Below are 18,196 nucleotides of genomic sequence, written 5' to 3'. Positions count from 1 at the left end.
TCCGGCATTTTGTGTCTATCTTCGGTGATCAACCCACAGCTTCATGTTCTTTTCAGATTAGTCCCAGTTGCCCAGTCGCTGTTTGCCCGCCACTTATACATTAGCAAGGGTGGTCTGTTGTAGGCGTCGTGGCTGGTGATTCACAATAACAAACAAACGGCGTCTTGGGGAAATCAGAAGCAGACACTAATTGGATTAGTAGCATGATCAATTTTGTTCCTCGTTCAGAGAAAGCGAGAATTCCAATAGAGAATCGAAACTTCATCTAAGCCTCAAACAGTAGGCGTACACGCGGGAAATTATACACTGGAATTTAGAAGGATGAGAGGGGATCTTATCGAAACGTATAAAATTATCAAGGGTTTGGACATGTTAGAGGCAGGAAACATGTTCCCAATGTTGGGGGAGTCCAGAAACAGGGGCCACAGTTTAAGAATAAGGGGTAGGCCATTTAGAACGGAGATGAGGAAAAACTTTTTCAGTCAGAATCTGTGGAATTCTCTGCCTCAGAAGGCAGTGGAGGCCAATTCTCTGAATGCATTCAAGAGAGAGCTGGATAGAGCTCTTAAGGATAGCGGAGTCAGGGGGGCATGGGGAGAAGGCAGGAACGGGGTACTGATTGAGAATGATCAGCCATGATCACATTGAATGGTGGTGCTGGCTCGAAGGGCCAAATGGCCTACTCCAGCACCTATTGTCTATTGACAGGCAGCAACTCTGGAGAGAATGGATGGGCGACGTTTCAGGTCGAGACCCTTCTTCTTCAGACTATCAGTCTATCTTCATGATAAATGGTTGGCTTTCGAGCACTAAAAAAAATAGTAATTTATTTGCAAACAAAAAAGTAACTTCTCCACCTGAGTGGGAAATGGATACACTGGGGCTGAGAATAGTCGAGGTTGAGGTCGGCGGATACCAGGACACTCGGTAGACGTCTGAACTGGGCAGGGAGGACCATTTCCAGCCCTGCTCTATTGACTGGAGGGTCTAGCTGACGCCGCGTCATCTTACTTCTCTAATTCGTACCTTCTTCCACCCAAAAAAAACCAGGCAAGGTATTCTGGACAGAATGCAAGAGTGATGGAGGAACTCAACGGGTCAGGCAACGACTAGGTAGGAAATGGACAGGCGACGTTCGAGTTGGGATACGGTGTTGAAATACGGTATTTTATAGATAGGCTCCAAATATCCTTCCTCAAATTTGGAGACCAAAACTGCACACAGTACTCCAGATGCGGTCTCACTAGGGCCCTGTACAACTACAGGACGGCTGAGTTACTCCAGCATTTCGTGTCTATCTTCGGTGCAAACCAGCACCGGCATTTCATAGAAACATAGAAACATAGAAAAACGTATAAGAAAATAACTGCAGATGCTGGTACAAATCGAAGGTATTTATTCACAAAATGCTGGAGTAACTCAGCAGGTCAGGCAGCATCTCGGGAGAGAAGGAATGGGTGACGTTTCGGGTCGAGACCCTTCTTCAGACTGAAGAAACATCACCCATTCCTTCTCTCCTGAGATGCTGCCTGACCTGCTGAGTTACTCCAGCATTTTGTGAATATATATATATATATATGTTTATATATATATATATATATGTTTATATATATATAGTCAAATATAATATATATATTTAAACCTATCAGAGTCTACAATGAATAAATCAACGCGCGTGGAGTCCAGACTTTGACCAGAACAACTGGAAGGGATTCAGAAGTTTTTGTCTGCCTGCCTTGGTATCTTTTACATCGTCCTTTGGCCCAATTCGTCCATTAATTGGATGCACCTTTTCGTATGGATGTGTGTGAAGGCAGAACATAGCTTTTTCCCCCTAAATTGCAATCACAAGCAGTGTCTCTGTATACCTATCCAGTTATATTTTTGTCCGGCCAATTGCTTGGTCAACGGTTCTAAAGTCTCCTTTGAAATAATGTCAGGTTTTGTTTAAACATACATTTATCAGCCACCTAAAAAAAACGTTTCCCGACGTCGGGCAGTTCTAAAGATACAAACTAATACAACTTGATATATTCAGCGATGCTGTTAATTAAAGAGAATCAAACAACAAATTCATCTGTGTGTAGGAATGAACCTGCAGACACAAAATGCTGGAGTAACTCAGCGGGTCAGGCAGCTTCTCTGGAGAAAAGGGACAGGGGATGTCTCGGGTCGACACCCTTCATCAGACCCACTGAGCTAGTTTGTTTAGGCTCGTAAAACGATGACAATTTGCAATTATTTATTTCACAAGGATAGCAACAATCATAACACAATTTGATCTATTTAACGTTCATTGGACCGTTTGCAACGTTTATAAAGTTCCCCGGTTTAATAACCCGGATTGTTGTCGGCTAACAGCAACCTCATAAAGAGCTGATAACGTTAAATTCCTAAAACAGTCCATTCCACTCTTGTGTGAGAAGGAACTGTAGAATAGAAACATAGAAAATAGGTGCAGGAGTAGGCCATTCGGCCCTTCGAGACTGCTCCGCCATTCAATATGATCATGGCTGATTATCCAACTCAGTATCCTGTACCTGCCTTCTCTCCATACCCCCTGATCCCTTTAGCCACAAGGGCCACATCTAACCCCCTCTTAAATATAGCCAAATGAACCGGCCTCAACTATCTTCTGTGGCAGAGAATTCCACAGATTCACCACTCTCTGTGTGAAAAAAAACGTTCTCATCTCGGTCATAAAAGACTTCCCCCTTATCCTTAAACTGTGACCCCATGTTCTGGACTTCCCCAACATCGGGAACAATCTTCCTGCATCTCGCCTGTCCAACCCCTTAAGAATTTTATAAGTTTCTATAAGATCCCCCCTCAATCTTCTAAATTCCAGCGAATACAAGCCGAGCCTATCCAGTCTTTCTTCATATGAAAGTCCTGCCATCCCAGGGATCAATCTGGTGAACCTTCTCTGTACTCCCTAATGCAGATGCTGGTTTAAACCGAAGATGGACACAAAACGCTGGAGCAACTCAGCGGGTCAGGCAGCATCTCTGTCTGGAGAGAAGGAATGTGTGACGTTCCTGGTTGAGCCCCTTCTTCAGACTGAGATTCAGGGGGAGAGGGGAAGCGAGAGATGGAGACGGCGATGTAGAGAGTCTTAAAGTCTATGAAATATCACATTGAGCAACGCAGTTGTAGTTCTCTTGCGCCGCTGATGGAGGGGCCGGTTACTGCGGGCGGCAAACCCCCGGTACACAATGTTAGCGACCTTCATTCTAAAATGGGGTCAAGTAGACCTGGCGGCGTTCCTTTCAAACCCCCGGCCACTGCAACGAGGACTAATAAGTGACGCGGAGCAACTCCAACCGCGCCAGAGAATGCAAAATAATAAAGGCAGCATCAATTACTACCCTAAATGACAAGGGTTCCTCTGCCTCCCCTTATTTTAGTTGTAAACAAACGTTGTATAATGTATGAACTGTAAAAAAAAAACGTGTCCGATTGAGCCAGTCAAGTTTAAAACCAATTAAGTTATCAATCATAAACACGGCGTATTGATTAGGCAGGACTGGAGCAGGTAGAAAGAAGTAAGATGTTGGTGTTTGTTAAAGAACTAAATATGGGGTTGGATTAACCGGGTGTTTGTATGCTGAGGAACCTCCAAATTCATTAGAAGTTCGGGGCCTTAGTGAGTGAAACTACACAGTGACCCGAAACGTCACCCGTTCCTTCTCTCCCGAGATGCTGCCTGACCTGCTGAGTTACTCCAGCATTTTGTGAATAAATACCTTCGATTTGTACCAGCGTCTGCAGTTATTTTCCTAAACTACACAGCGAAACAGACGAGAAGAAACCAGCATTAACGCCAAGATATGAACCACTAGTTGTGGAGTTCGTGTGAACTGAGATCTATTTATTGGTCATTTCAAATATCCGTGTTGTAAAGATTGCAAGTGTGTGTGTGTGTGTGTGTGTGCGCGTGTGTGTGGTGTGCGTGCGTGCGTGTGTGTATTGTGTGTGTATGTGTGTGGGGTGTGTGTGTGTGTGTGTGTGTGGTGTGCGTGTATGTGTGTGTGAGTGTGTGTGTGTGTGTGTGTATGTGTGCGTGTGTGTGCGTGTGTGTGTGGGGGGGGTGTGCGTGTGTGTGTGGTGTGTGGTGTGTGGGGTGCGTGTGTGTGTGTGCAGAAGTTTCAAGATGATGGATATCCACCCGACCTTATATCTCACGTACAAGCCTTAAAGCACTTTCATTAATTGAAACATATTCCAAATCGTTATTCTCGCCGGCGATAATTAGAGCAAATCAGATAGTTCAGAGTGACGAGCGAAAACTTTGTCTGGTGAATCGGACTGATTTTTTTTTTCACGGTGTAAGTCGTTGGTTAAACAAGTCGCCAATTTTCATGTGTTAATTGATGCAATTACGCACTGCTCGTAATGGGCATGCCGGTCTCAGAGCGTCCATCAATCACCCACCATTGGCCTGTCAAAGCCGTACCTTTATTTCTTTGGGGACCGCTTCTGCCTCTAATAGAGAAAAATGGATACATCATCTTCATTAATTAGTGCCCGGCCCTTCGGCCACGGATCGGACGGCTGGAAAGTGAGGAAATCGGCCTTAGGACACCCAGACGCCACGCTTCCATCTTTAAAATTATTATTATTAACCATGTCGTCTTTTGGATGAGGTTAAACTCCCGGGTCCCGCACACACCCCTCGCCTGATCCGCGTTACCGTGCGCTTTCAGTTATTGCATCTCTCTCCCCTCTCTTCCCCTCTCTCTCCCCCTCTCTCCCCATTGCTCTCTGTATCACTCTCTGTATCACTCTCTATCACTCTGTGTATCACTCTCTATCACTCTGTATCACTCTCTGTATCGCTCTCTGTATCGCTCTCTGTATCTCCATCTGTATCGCTCTCTGTATCTCCCTCTGGATCGCTCTCTGTATCTCCCTCTGGATCGCTCTCTGTATCTCCTTCTGTATCGCTCTCTGTATCTCCCTCTGTATCGCTCTCTGTATCTCCCCCTGTATCACTCTCTGTATCTCCCTCTGTATCTCCCTCTGTATCACTCTCTGTATCTCCCTCTGTATCTCCCCCTGTATCACTCTCTGTATCTCCCTCTGTATCTTCCTCTGTATCTCCCACTGTATCTCCCTCTGTATCTCTGTACACCAGGCACACCCTGACTCGCAGCACGGGGTGGGCCGTGTACACTGGGCCCGAGGTTGTACACCAGGCACACCCTGACTCGCAGCACGGGGTGGGCCGTGTACACTGGGCCCGAGGTTGTACACCAGGCACACCCTGACTCGCAGCACGGGGTGGGCCGTGTACACTGGGCCCGGCGTCTAAAATAAGACTGATCTAAATCGACCCCTTTGACAGAGGCAGGGGCAATATGAATCTCGGGTCATACATAAACGAGGTTGGTTAAAACAATCTCAAACAGCACCGCAAATACTACATTTCCGCACATCACATCACAGTCTGCTGTTGTATTATAAGCGGGTTCATTATATTTTAATGTAGTTGACAATCAATGATCATCAGAAGAGAAAGATCTCCCGTGTGTGTTGGAAGGGACTGCAGATGGACACAGAAAGTAACGGGATCAGACAGTATTTCTGGAGAAAGGGTAGTAGGTAATAATAATAATAATACATTTCATTTGTATAGCGCTTTTCTGGAAACTCAAAGACGCTTTACAGAGTGTGGCGTTTCGGGCCGAGACCCTTCTTCAAGGAACTGCAGATGCTGGTTTTACACGGAAGATAGACACAGAAATGCTGGAGTAACTCAGCGGGGTATCCCTTTCTGCCGAGTTGGGCAACGAAGGATTGCCCTGGTGTGCGTCTTCACTTGGTACACGGTGGAGCCCGCAGCAAACCTTCAGAACAACTTAAACGCCGCTGCTGCCCTGACCTTTGCGGCCGTGTATTATGCGTTATATTGTGCATTATGTTGCAAAGTGACAGGAGAATCCTCCAACTGTTTCAGCAGCCCGTCGGCGTACAACCCGAAAACATGTTTGGTTTTTTTTTCCTTCTTCTGAAAAACCCCACACACACAAACACACAAGTGTTGAATCTATTAGATGTTAAATGTGATTGGCAAAGGCATTATTATATCCTTTTTTGTCATGCCTATTGGGGATTAATGTGACGTCACGTCGATAGCCTTCCTTGGGCGAACGCGAGAGAATTATAGAAGAGGCAAAACAATGCAAGTGACGGACTGTACATCTGCCAGTCCACCCGTTATGTCTTTTAACCCACTCCGGCTAAATACAATCGATAATTTTGCCTTGCGATGAGCGCCGCTATGGTTTGAATGCCGCGTCTTACGGCGTTTTTATATTTTGGAAGAGTGGGGTGGGGAGGGGAAGGGGGGGAGAGAGAGATTTCGCGATTTTCCAACCGGGGGTCATTTATTATTAAACTAACGACCATGTGTGCAGTTGTCTCCAGCCGGCGCGTTTTGAAGTACCTTTGCTTGTAATCAATCAGAGAGAAATATTGCCCATGGTAACGAAAGGAACAGCGATGTCGTTCTCCCAGTTTGGATATCCATACAATACCACCTCGCAGGTAAGGACCAGCACTAATCAGTAGTCATTTGACCCAGACGCGACGTGTTCCTGCTTGCATTTTTACGCATTGGCATTTTTTGTTTTTGTAGCCCGTTTCACTTTCAATTTATAACGCCTTACAACATGCCTCCCTTTTATATAGTCGGGGTTTTGTTGATGCACTGCATTATTTATTTTGCGCTTGCTTTGAATAAACCATTTGCCTCGGTGCGCGCAACATACTTTTTTGCACTTTCGATTCACCTGAAATCACTTCCTCTCTCTCTCTCTCTCTCTCTCTCTCTCTCTCTCTCTCTCCGTTTCAAGTGACATGTTTAACCATCCCTCTGTCCGTGTTGATGTTTTGCTGTAGTATTGATCACAAATGTCCCCTCTGTTAGTTACAAGTCCACGCCACCTTTCGTGATGATATGTTTACATTATTAGCTCGTAGTTTTGTGCACGGCGCCACTTTCCCCATCACGGCCATTGCTTATCAATTCATAATTTCATTATTAGTCAGTATTCATCGTAAAATATCCCTCAGTTAGTTGGTTGGCAGTGCTCCGAACATTTCTTGCCAATGTGTTTATATTCTTTGCTTGTAGTTTCACGCATGGCGCCATTATTTCGCTGCACATCCAATGTTTCTAACTGCATAATTTCCAGCACTATACACCTATTTCAAATGTCCCTGCGTCTCCCCCCCCCCACCCCCCCCCCCCCCCCCCACACACACACACACACACATACACACCACAAACGAGCGTGTGCCTTTAAATACTTTTTCTCTCTCCCGCCTAAGTAGAAATCGCAAGGCGTCCTGCATGTGTTTAAGTCCTTTAATAATTCACACATTATATTGTCACCTCTCCGCCGCGCACTCTCTCTGTTCCTGTTTGCTATCCTTACTCTCTCTGCCTCCCACTTTGCGTTGGTTTTGTCGTCTGATTTTGAACGCAGTTGGCGACAAGAGCGTTTCGGTTGCTGCGTGTGCGTCTGTCCATTCTCCACACAGTCCCCCACCACCCCCACTACCACCCACCCCCCACCACCACCACCCCACCCCACCACCCCCACACCCCCACTACCACCCACCCCCCACCATCACCCCACCCCACCACCCACCCCCCACTACCACCCCACCACCCCCACTACCCACACCACCCCCACTACCCACACCACCCCACCACCCCCACACCCCCCCCCCCCCCCACCACCCCCACGTTGCGAAGATTGCTGATCCGTTGACCCGCGTTTGCGAGCGAAATGTCGGTTACTCCTTCCCATCTTTCCCCGTCCAGTTCTTCGTGTCGGCCAGCCCCGGCGCGGCGTGTTGTGAACCCGCCTCAAGACCCGTGTCCGAAGGCAACGCCGGCGCGGCGGCACAGCCCACGATCTGCTGCCCGAACTATGATAACCGACTGCTGGCCAACGCAAGGAGCGAGATTAGCGCGGCCGCCGCGGCTCTAGGGATGTACGGCGCTGCTCCATATGTAACGGCGGCCAACCAAGGCTATGGGAACTACCTTACCTACAGCGCCGACCCTGCAGCTCTCTACTCCTCTCTGGTGAGTAGCGGTCGTGTTTCCGACCACCACCAATTCCTTTCTGGCGTTTGATGTACTGACCCCCCCCCCCCCCCACCCCCTCCCCCCTCCTCGCCCACCCACGTTTGAGGATTTGTTTGCAAAACCAAAATGAAAACTTTTTGACTGTTTCTCCTCTACCCCTTGTAGAATTCCCAGTACGACATTAAAGACAACACGGGTAGCATCCATTCGGGCATGGCTCCGGCGGCCGCTTACTATCCCTACGACCACTCCTTGAACCACTACCAGTACGACAGGTGAGCAGCTAGGAACTGCAGATGCAGGTTTTACGCCGAAGATTGACACACACACACACACACACACACACACACACACACACACACACACACACACACACACACACACACACACACACACACAAACAAACACAAAATGCTGGGGTAACTCAGCGGGACAGGCAGCGCCTCTAGAGAGAAGGAATGGGTGAACAAACAAAAGATCTGAAGAAGGGTCTCGAGCCAACACATAACCCCATTCCTTCTCTCCAGAGATGCTGCCCGACCCGCTGAGTTACTCCAGCATTGCTATTGAGGGCGTGCAGTGTAGGTTTACTAGGTTAATTCCCGGAATGGCGGGACTGTCATATGTTGAAAGACTGGAGCAACTAGGCTTGAATACACTGGAATTTAGAAGGATGAGAGGGGATCTTGTCGAAACGTATAAGATTATTAAGGGGTTGGACACATTAGAGGCAGGAAACATGTTCCCAATGTTGATGGAGTCCAGAACAAGGGGCCACAGTTTAAGAATAAGGGGTAGGCCATTTAGAACTGAGATGAGGAAAAACTTTTTCAGTCAGAGAGTTGTGAATCTGTGGAATTCTCTGCCTCAGAAGGCAGTGGAGGCCAATTCTCTGAATGCATTCAAGAGAGAGCTAGATAGAGCTCTTAAGGATAGCGGAGTCAGGGGGTATGGGGAGAAGGCAGGAACGGGGTACTGATTGAGAATGATCAGCCATGATCACATTGAATGGCGGTGCTGGCTCGAAGGGCCGAATGGCCTACTCCTGCACCTATTGTCTATTGTGTCCATCTACGACGTGAGACATCCGGTCCAAACAACCAACGTCAAACACGCTCAGTCCAACACGAGGAGATTGGCTTGTCGGTAGGAACTGCAAATGTTGTTTTTTTGAAGCGAAGATAGGCATAAAAAGCTGGAGTAATTCAGCGGGTCAGGCAGCATCTCTGGAGAGAAGGAATGGGTGAAGTTTCGGGTTGAGACCCTTGTTCAGACTGAGAGAGCTAACAATGGACCGTTTCCTTTATCGTCGTTACTTTTTTTGCATATCTTTCACTCATTTCTTCCATACCTCTCTGCATCACCGTCTATATCTCTCGTCTCCCTTTCAGACTCTCAGTCTGAAGAAGGGTCTCGACCCGAAACATCACCTATTCATTTTCTCCAGAGATGCTGCCTGGCCCGCTGAGTTCCTCGAGTTCTCTGTGTCTATCTCCAAGTTTGGTTTGTGGATCCATCGTGGATGGAGTCACGTTTATTGGGTTTTGATAACTTCTTGTGCACTCTCACTCTATCTCTCTCTCTCTCTCTCTCTCTCTCTCTCTCTCTCTCTCTCTCTCTCTCTCTCTCTCTCTCTCTCTCTCTCTCTCTCTCTCTCTCTCTCTCTCTCTCCAATGCCAACCGATCGGTCTAATTTTCTTTCAGATGCGGCGCCGTGGATTTCAGCGGTAGTTCTCGACGCAAGAATGCCACGAGAGAAACCACCAGCACTCTGAAGACTTGGTTGTACGAGCACAGGAAGAACCCGTACCCCACCAAAGGCGAGAAGATCATGTTGGCCATCATCACCAAAATGACCCTGACCCAAGTGTCCACCTGGTTCGCCAACGCCCGGCGGAGGCTGAAGAAGGAGAACAAGATGACCTGGTCACCTCGAAACAAGGGAGGGGACGAGAAGAGAGAGGACGGAGAGGGCAGGGACAGGGAGGAGGAGCGTGGAGAAGTCAGCACAGATAACGGTGCGATTTCATCCATACCGACCAACAATGTTGCGCACTCGCTGGCGTTACCTGAAACCAATAAAACACGCAATAATTGAACTGCGGTTCGATTATTTAGCAGGATAATTACCAGATAATTACTTTGCTAAACAATAGAGCCATAGAGTGTGGAAACAGGCCCAACGCCGGTCAACATATCCCAGCCACACTAGTCCCACCTGCCTGAGTTTGGTCCATGTCCCTCCAAACCAGGTCATGTACCTGTCCGTTTCTTAAGTGTTGGGATAGTCCCTGCCTCAACCACCTCCTCTGGCAGCTTGTTTCATACACCCACCGCCCTTTGTGTGTAAAAGTTACCCCTCAGATTCCTATTAAATCTTTTCCCCTTCACCTTAAACCTATGTCATCTGGTCCTCGATTTACCTATTCTGGGTAAGAGACTATATGCACCATCTACCCGATCTATTCCTATCATGATTTTATACACAATTGAGGGGGGAAACTGCCAAATCAAAATCCAAAGGTCAGAAGAGTTTCAGAATCTTGGCCAAAATATGAAAAACGTCAATAACCTCATAGAGATTTCGTGAAATACCATAGAAAAAAGTTTATTCCTACAATTCCTACAATGGGCGACGTTTCGGGTCGAGACCCTTCTTCAGTCTGAAGAAGTGTCTCGACCCGAAACGTCGCCCATTCATTCTCTCCTGAGATGCTGCCTGACCTGCTGAGTTACTCCAGCATTTTGTGAATAAATACCTTCGATTTGTACCAGCATCTGCAGTTATTTTCTTATATTCCTACAATCGTGTTTGAAGGCAGTAGTTCATGGAAAACAAAGAGCGAGGCACAAGAAACTGCAGGCGCTGTGATATTGAACAAAACACAAAGTGCTGGAGGAATTCAGCGAGTCAGGCAGCATCTGTGGAGGGAAATGGACTTTTCGGATCAGAAGGCATCCTTCATATCCTGCCCGTTCTCTCCACAGACACTGCCTGATCGCGCTAGTTTCATTTCATAGAAAATAGGTGCAGGAGGAGGCCATTTGGCCCTTCGAGCCAGCACCGCCATTCATTGTGATCATGGCTGATCATCCACAATCAGTAACCTGAGCCTGCCTTCTCCCCATATCCCTTGATACCACTAGCCCCTAGAGCTCTATCTAACTCTCTTTTAAATTCATCCAGTGAATTGGCCTCCGCTGCCCTCTCTGTTACCCTGGCATTTTTTGTTTTGTTGTGTTGTAAATGTAAACAGAGTGACTTAACATTACAAGGAGAAACGTTATTTTTTTAAATATATATATTTTCATGTGCTCGCAGACGAGAAAGAATACAGAGAAGGCAAAGAGTTGAAACTGAGCGATCTGGAAGACGACGAATCTGTGAAACTAGAAGCCGACCACGAAAAGACAGCGAAGATGGAAACAAAAAGCTGGAGCAACTCAGCGGGTCAGGCGGCATCTCTGGAATCCAGGCCGAGAAGGGGTTTAATCCACTCGGAGGATATGGACTGCAATGCCTCTGTTCCAAACAAGCAGCACGCTCCCTGGTCGAAAAACTGTTCTAGCCTCGAGTCCGACTTTCTAGAAACGATAGCAAACAAGTCGTCTGTTTCTCAGGCGACCAACAACATCCCGCAGCGGTTCGGGACAGCGGAGAAGCCTAGGATTTGGTCCCTGGCTCACACCGCTGCCTCCAATACTCTGGTGAGCTGCCAGAACGGGCAGAGCAGGACAGCGAGGTACTGTGCCGAGGTGAAGCCGCCCCAGCGAGCGGGCAACCAAGCCGAGGATATCATCTCGCTCGGAGACTCTTCGCAAGCGGCCCGCATTCTCAGAACTTCAGCATTCAACTTGCAATCGCTGGTCGCGTCCGGCCAGTTGCACTGCGCTTCATACCCTGCGCTAGACAACTGCCAATACACATCAGGGACTTCAGGTATTGGCTCCTTGACTTCTCACCAGCCGCGAGTGCTGCCTCTCACAATCTCTCCAATGGCTGGAAATGCAATTGAAAGATGGCATAACAATCAAAATCGCCACCTCTCCCTCCCTGTTTAAATTCAAGGCACCGTGTGTGTGTGTGTGCGTGAATGTGTGTGTGCGTGAATGTGTATGTGTGTGTGTGCGTGTGCGCATGTATGTGTGTGTATGTGTGTGTGTGTGTGCATGTGCGTGTGTGTGTGTGTGCGCGCGTGAATGTGCGTGTGAGTGTGTGTGTGTTTTGAAGGCATCTCCTAATTACTGCAACTCATCAGTCATCAGTCTCACTTGATGGCAGAGATGTATCAATTAAGAGCTCAACATCAAAAGCAAAGAGTTAATGCTCTTGTATAACTTCTGTCCCAGAATGGAATAAAAAATTATAACGTTCTGGGAGATAAGAAGTTTTGACCAAAGCTCGAGTTTCGGAAATATCAACAGATGCAGACAAACCTGCCGAATACTTTCAGCAATTTCCAATCTCATTATAATAACAAAGAAATGTAGATGCTGGTTTAGCAAACGACACGAAGTTACTAAGTTACTCCAGCACTTTGTGTCTCCCCCCACCCGCCCCCCAATCTTATTATTTTAGGCGAGGCAGAGACAGTGAGGAGAGAATTAGGGATGAAGAATTTAAGGCCGAAGACAGACAGTAACAAATTGGTGCAGTAACTCAGCGGGTCAGGCAGCATCTGTGGAGAAAAAGAATGGGTGACGTTTCGGGCCGAGACATAGAAACATCGAAACATAGAAAATAGGTGCCCTTCGAGCCTGCACCGCCATTCAATATGATCATGGCTGATCATCCAACTCAGTATCCCGTACCTGCCTTCTCTCCATACCCCCTGATCCCTTTAGCCACAAGGGCCGCATCTAACTCCCTCTTAAATATAGCCAACGAACTGGCCTCAACTACCCTCTGTGGCAGAGAATTCCACAGATTCACCCTTCTGCAGACTGAGATTCAGGGGAGAGAGACTCAGTCTGAAGAAGGGTATCGACCCGAAACGTCACCCATTCCTTCTCTCCAGAGATGCCGCCCTGACCCGCTGAGTTACTCCAGCATTTTGCGTCTATCTTCGATGTAAACTAACATCTGCAGTTCCTTCCTGCACCAACGCTTTAAGATGACATTACCTAACCACCTTTTTTTTCTCCAACGTTTGTTTCTACTTAAACAAAAATCTCAGATGGATTTCATGGGCGGCATTTTGTTTTATTTGGAGGTGCGTTAGTCCAGACGTGGTAACCGCTAAACCAATTCGGTTGTTGCTTCCTTCACTCGTTTGAACGTTTGTTTAAAAAAAAACGTGCGGCGTTTTGTTCTCAGGATTTCTGAGGAACGTGAAATCTGACCTGGGCGCTGCGGAAATCAGGGAAACGTGTCTCATGCGCCAAGAGGACAGAGTAAGAGGGGCCTTCAGACCGACGCTGAAGAGGTGAGGTAAGGCAACTGTTACCAACCTTCCCCCAACCCATTCACCCATCAATGGGAAACAACGGTTGGAGTTACCATAAGATACCATACCATACGATACGATAGAACTTTATTTATCTCAGGAGGGAAATTGGTCCGCCAACAGTCATTAAAAACACAACATTAAAAGGAAACATGAAATTAAAGGGACGAGTGGGATGTGCAAAGATTGATCAGCCATGATCACATTGAATGGCGGTGCTGGCTCGAAGGGCCGAATGGCCTCCTCCTGCACCTATTGTCTATTTGGGGGGGCGGGGTCAGTCTCAGTCTCAGTCTCAGTCTACCCCACGACAGAAGGGGGTGGAGTTGTACAGTTTGATAGCCACAGGGAAGAAGGATCTCCTGTGGCGTTGTGTGCTGCATCTTGGTGGGACCAGTCTGTTGCTGAAGGCGCTCCTCAGGTTGACCAGCGTGTGATGGAGGGGGTGAGCTGTATTGTCCAGGATGGACTTGGTGGAAACATGAACCGAAGACGGGTCCCGATCCAGAAACGTCACCCATTCCCTTTCTCCGGAGATGCTGCCTGACCCGCTTAGTGGCTCCAACACGTTGCGTCCATATAATGAACTGCAGATGCTGGTTTATACCAAAGGTGGACACAAAGTGCTGGAGTAACTCAGCGGGTCTGGCAGCATCTCTGGAGAGGAACATAGAAACATAGAAAATAGGTGCAGGAGTAGGCCATTCGGCCCCTCGAGCCTGCACCGCCATTTAATATGATCATGGCTGATCATCCAACTCAGTAACCTGTACCTGCCTTCTCTCCATACCCCCTGATCCCTTTAGCCACAAGGGCCACATCTAACTCCCTCTTAAATATAGCCAATGAACTGGCCTCAGAAAGATGTGTGAGTCACAGCACAGGTCATAAGGTCATCGGTGATAGGAGCAGAATTAGGCCATTCGGACCCTCAGGTCTGCTCCGCCATTCAATCATGGCTGATCTATTTCTCTCTCCTAACCCAATTCTCCTAGCCTTCTCCCCATAACCCCTGACACAGTGCAGACATCTTCAAATGACCTATTTATCTGTACCCTGTGGATGTCTCGATTGCAATCATGCATCGTCTTTCCGCTGATTGGTTAGCATGCAACAAAGGCTTTTCATTGTAACTCTGCACACGTGATAATAAACTAAACCAAACTCAGAACAAGGATGGGTGACGTTTCGGATCAGGACCCTTCTTCAGATTGGGTCTCCACCTAAAATGTCAACCATCCTTTTTCTCCAGAGATGCTGCCTGACCCGCTGAGTTACTCCAGCACTTTGTGTCTATCATTTGGACTTTCCATCTCTGAAAATTGAAACATTTCTCCCTGAAAAGTACACAATAATATCCTCTTAAAAATAAAATCCCAAACGAGCCATCAAAGCGAAGCCCCAATGTATCTCACTGGCGTACAGTGTCTCGGCCCGAAACATGGCCTATCCATGTTCTCCAAAGGTGCTGCCTGACCTGCTGAGTTAATCCAGCACTTTGTGTCCTTTTGTGAACCAATCACTGGGCCTTCGGTCCTAGTGAGTTCTCATGAGGTCATAAGTAACAGGAGTGGAATTAGGCCATTTGGCACATCAGATCTACTCCGCCATTCAATCATGGCCGATCTATCTCTTCCTCCTAGCCCCATTTTCCTGCCTTCTCCCCATAACGTCTGGCACCTGTACTAATCAAGGAAACATATCTACATATATACAAAACTAAACTAAAGTATACATATATATACTGACCTTTTTGTGTATGTATATAGTATATTTATATACACACGCACACAAATGCCTATACACACACATTGAGCTTATTTTCGTTTATTATATTGTTTACAGAGTACTATGTTTACACACATATATATATTATATATATATATATATATATATTTATATATATATATATATATATATATATATATACACACAAATACACAAACAAATACATACATACATACGTTAATACATACATACAGTCTGAAGAAGGGTCTCGACCCGAAACGTCGCCCATTCCTTCTCTCCCGTGATGCTGCCTGACCTGCTGAGTTACTCCAGCATTTTGTGAATAAATACATACATACATACATACATACATACATACATACATACATACATACATACATACATACATACATACATACATACATACATACATACATACATACATACATACATACATACATACATACATACATGTAGTGTAGGAAAATAACTGCAGATGCTGGTACAAATCGAAGGTATCACAAAATGCTGGAGTAACTCTCTGACCTGCTGAGTTATTGCAGCATTTTGTGATATCTTCTACATACATACATACATACATACATACATACATACATACATACATACATACATACATACATACATACATACATACACATACATACATACATACATACATACATACATACATACATACATACATACATACATACATACATACATACATACATACATACATACATACATACATACATACATACATACATACATACATACAGAATGGGAAGGCCGGAGTGATGTAGCTATTTGATGTTTTTGCCAGAGTGTAATCAGGTGCATTCCAAAATAATGTCGACAAATGATTCTGTGCCTTGTTGGCGATCGTTTAATGTTGTCATTTGTTTTTCTCCCTCTTTTGAAAACACAACAGGTTCGGTTAGTGCAATGTAACCGGAGACCACCCCTTCACTGTGTGCACTGGTGGTCGGACAGGAGGAGTACACTGGAAATGAAACAGGATGAGTCCGCGCCGACCGCATAGACTTTGAAACGGACGCGCTTGGATTCAACGCACGGCCAACGATCCTGTTTACCGACACCCGACACGTCGCTTCCACCTGTTTGTTTGTTTGTCCGAGCGCCAACCTATTCAATATGGTTGAGGAAACAAAAAAACAAAACAGATTTAAGAATCAGGGGATCCCATGGAACTGTTGTGATGTTTAAACCTTTTATGAAACCACTCGACATCTTGTCACGCACTGTCTGCTCTTTGAAAACAGATAAATGCGCATTCCGCTTCTAACCTCATTTGTCCAACGTTTACGTTCAACACAGAGATATTTAATTTCTTTGCACACCCCGTCCACTTTGTTTCACTTTGACCCGCGCGATGTGATCAAAATACACTTAAAAACGTTTAATAACGGTTGGAAACTGCCGACTCCCGGTGACCTACTTACAACGAAGGGTATGTTTTATGCAATTAGATTAATCGAATGAATCGCTGAAGCGTGAAATAAATATTTTGTTCCTGTAAAAGGCGTTTTCAGAGTTTAAAATTAAAACAGTCTTAAAAAAAATAACGACCTTGAAATATCTTATATTTTTACCTCAGGGGGTATGTGACTACTGTTTTAGTTCATTCTTACATCGACCAACAATCATGTAAAAAACAAAGTCCCAGCACCAAATGAAAATAATCTGAACGATTAGTGTGTGGAATTCTCCGCCACAGAAGGCAGTGGAGGAGGCCAATTCACTGGATGTATTCAAGAGAGAAAGCTTAGAGCTCTTCGGGCTAAATGAATCAAGGGATATTGGGGGAAAAAGCAGGAACGGGGTACTGATTTTAGATGATCAGCCTTGATCATTCAGGCGAACGACAACAAACAGAGACAGGAGAAGCAGAAAGAGCTTCATAACTTCTGCTGCCTCAAACGCAAGAAGAAGGAATGGTGGTGCTGGCTCGAAGGGCCGAGTGGCCTACCCCTGCACCTATTTTTTTTATGTTTCTACATCATTTCCACGTTAGAAATAGCAATTTCCAGCAGTTTTGAGTGGATTGTGCTGTGATGTGGAATTGTACTAATTGGGGCAACGCGAGGCGTGTAATTCTAGGCGGGTCAACGCTCAGTCAATGGACTGTCAGCGAGCACTTTACATACGAGCGAAGGGTAGCTTGCCCGTCCACTCTTGCTCGGGATGGAGGAGGCGGGGCGGGTATCAGGAATCCGAATATTCCGTTTGGTTTCACGATGCCAACCTAGAGAGTTGTCTACTCGTGCATTTATTCCAATGTCGACACAAGGAACATTCCCCCAAATAGTTTAATATACTTTAATTTGTTATGCGATTGTAATGGATGCATGTACCAATGCACAACAAACGTTTCATTCACGGTTTTCTTGACATGTATGTGTGTGTGTTTACATAATATGCCCACAAAATGCAATGTAGAGGGCACTTTGTGTCCTTTTGTGTAAACTGGCATCTATAGTTCCTTGTTTCTGCTGGAAATATTGCGTATTGATCTTTATATAAATATATCTGTGGCAACAATCGTGATCACCCAAGCCTACGCTGGTACCGGTGCGTTTCAATCCAAAACACGGTATCACAACTCCGAAACTTTAGCCACGCCGCCGTCACTTTTAATTACACGGCGACATAGACGAAGTTCCAGCAAGTCGATGTTCCAAACCCTACTCCCTCGTTTCCAATGTCCATTTATTGCCCCCAAAAAAGGGGTGTTCGCGGGAATAAAGCGAATTACCTTTGGAAACAAAAATCTGACCCACTCACTTTCCAATTTCCGATTCTTGTGTCGAAACCACAAGAGGACATTCCCGATAAATAATGTAAGGTGTTGCATGACACTAGTGCGCTGTCTTTTACTGCAGTCTTGGTTGCATCT

At 46.2% G+C, this 18,196-nt stretch overlaps 1 protein-coding gene across 2 annotated transcripts; it reads left to right on the top strand.

Annotated features, from left to right (window-relative positions):
• Positions 1-6,222: 6,222 nt before the first annotated feature.
• On the top strand, positions 6,223-17,736 carry irx6a (iroquois homeobox 6a). Of its 2 annotated transcripts, none has more exons than XM_078401630.1 (8): positions 6,223-6,286; positions 6,469-6,549; positions 7,835-8,101; positions 8,270-8,379; positions 9,809-10,122; positions 11,427-12,044; positions 13,422-13,530; positions 16,211-17,736. In XM_078401630.1, exons 1-8 carry the CDS (start codon positions 6,272-6,274, stop codon positions 16,218-16,220), a joined length of 1,524 nt encoding a protein of 507 aa, XP_078257756.1. In that variant the 5' UTR covers positions 6,223-6,271; the 3' UTR covers positions 16,221-17,736. The 2 variants fall into 2 exon arrangements, with proteins under 2 accessions (XP_078257756.1, XP_078257757.1); XM_078401631.1 differs by having other exon boundaries at positions 13,422-13,535.
• Positions 17,737-18,196: the final 460 nt, after the last annotated feature.

The sequence above is a fragment of the Rhinoraja longicauda genome, chromosome 6 (genome assembly GCF_053455715.1).
Source record: "Rhinoraja longicauda isolate Sanriku21f chromosome 6, sRhiLon1.1, whole genome shotgun sequence".
Taxonomy (NCBI): domain Eukaryota; kingdom Metazoa; phylum Chordata; class Chondrichthyes; order Rajiformes; family Arhynchobatidae; genus Rhinoraja; species Rhinoraja longicauda.
Note: the sequence above shows the minus strand (reverse complement) of the source record. Positions and strands in the feature narration are given on the sequence as shown.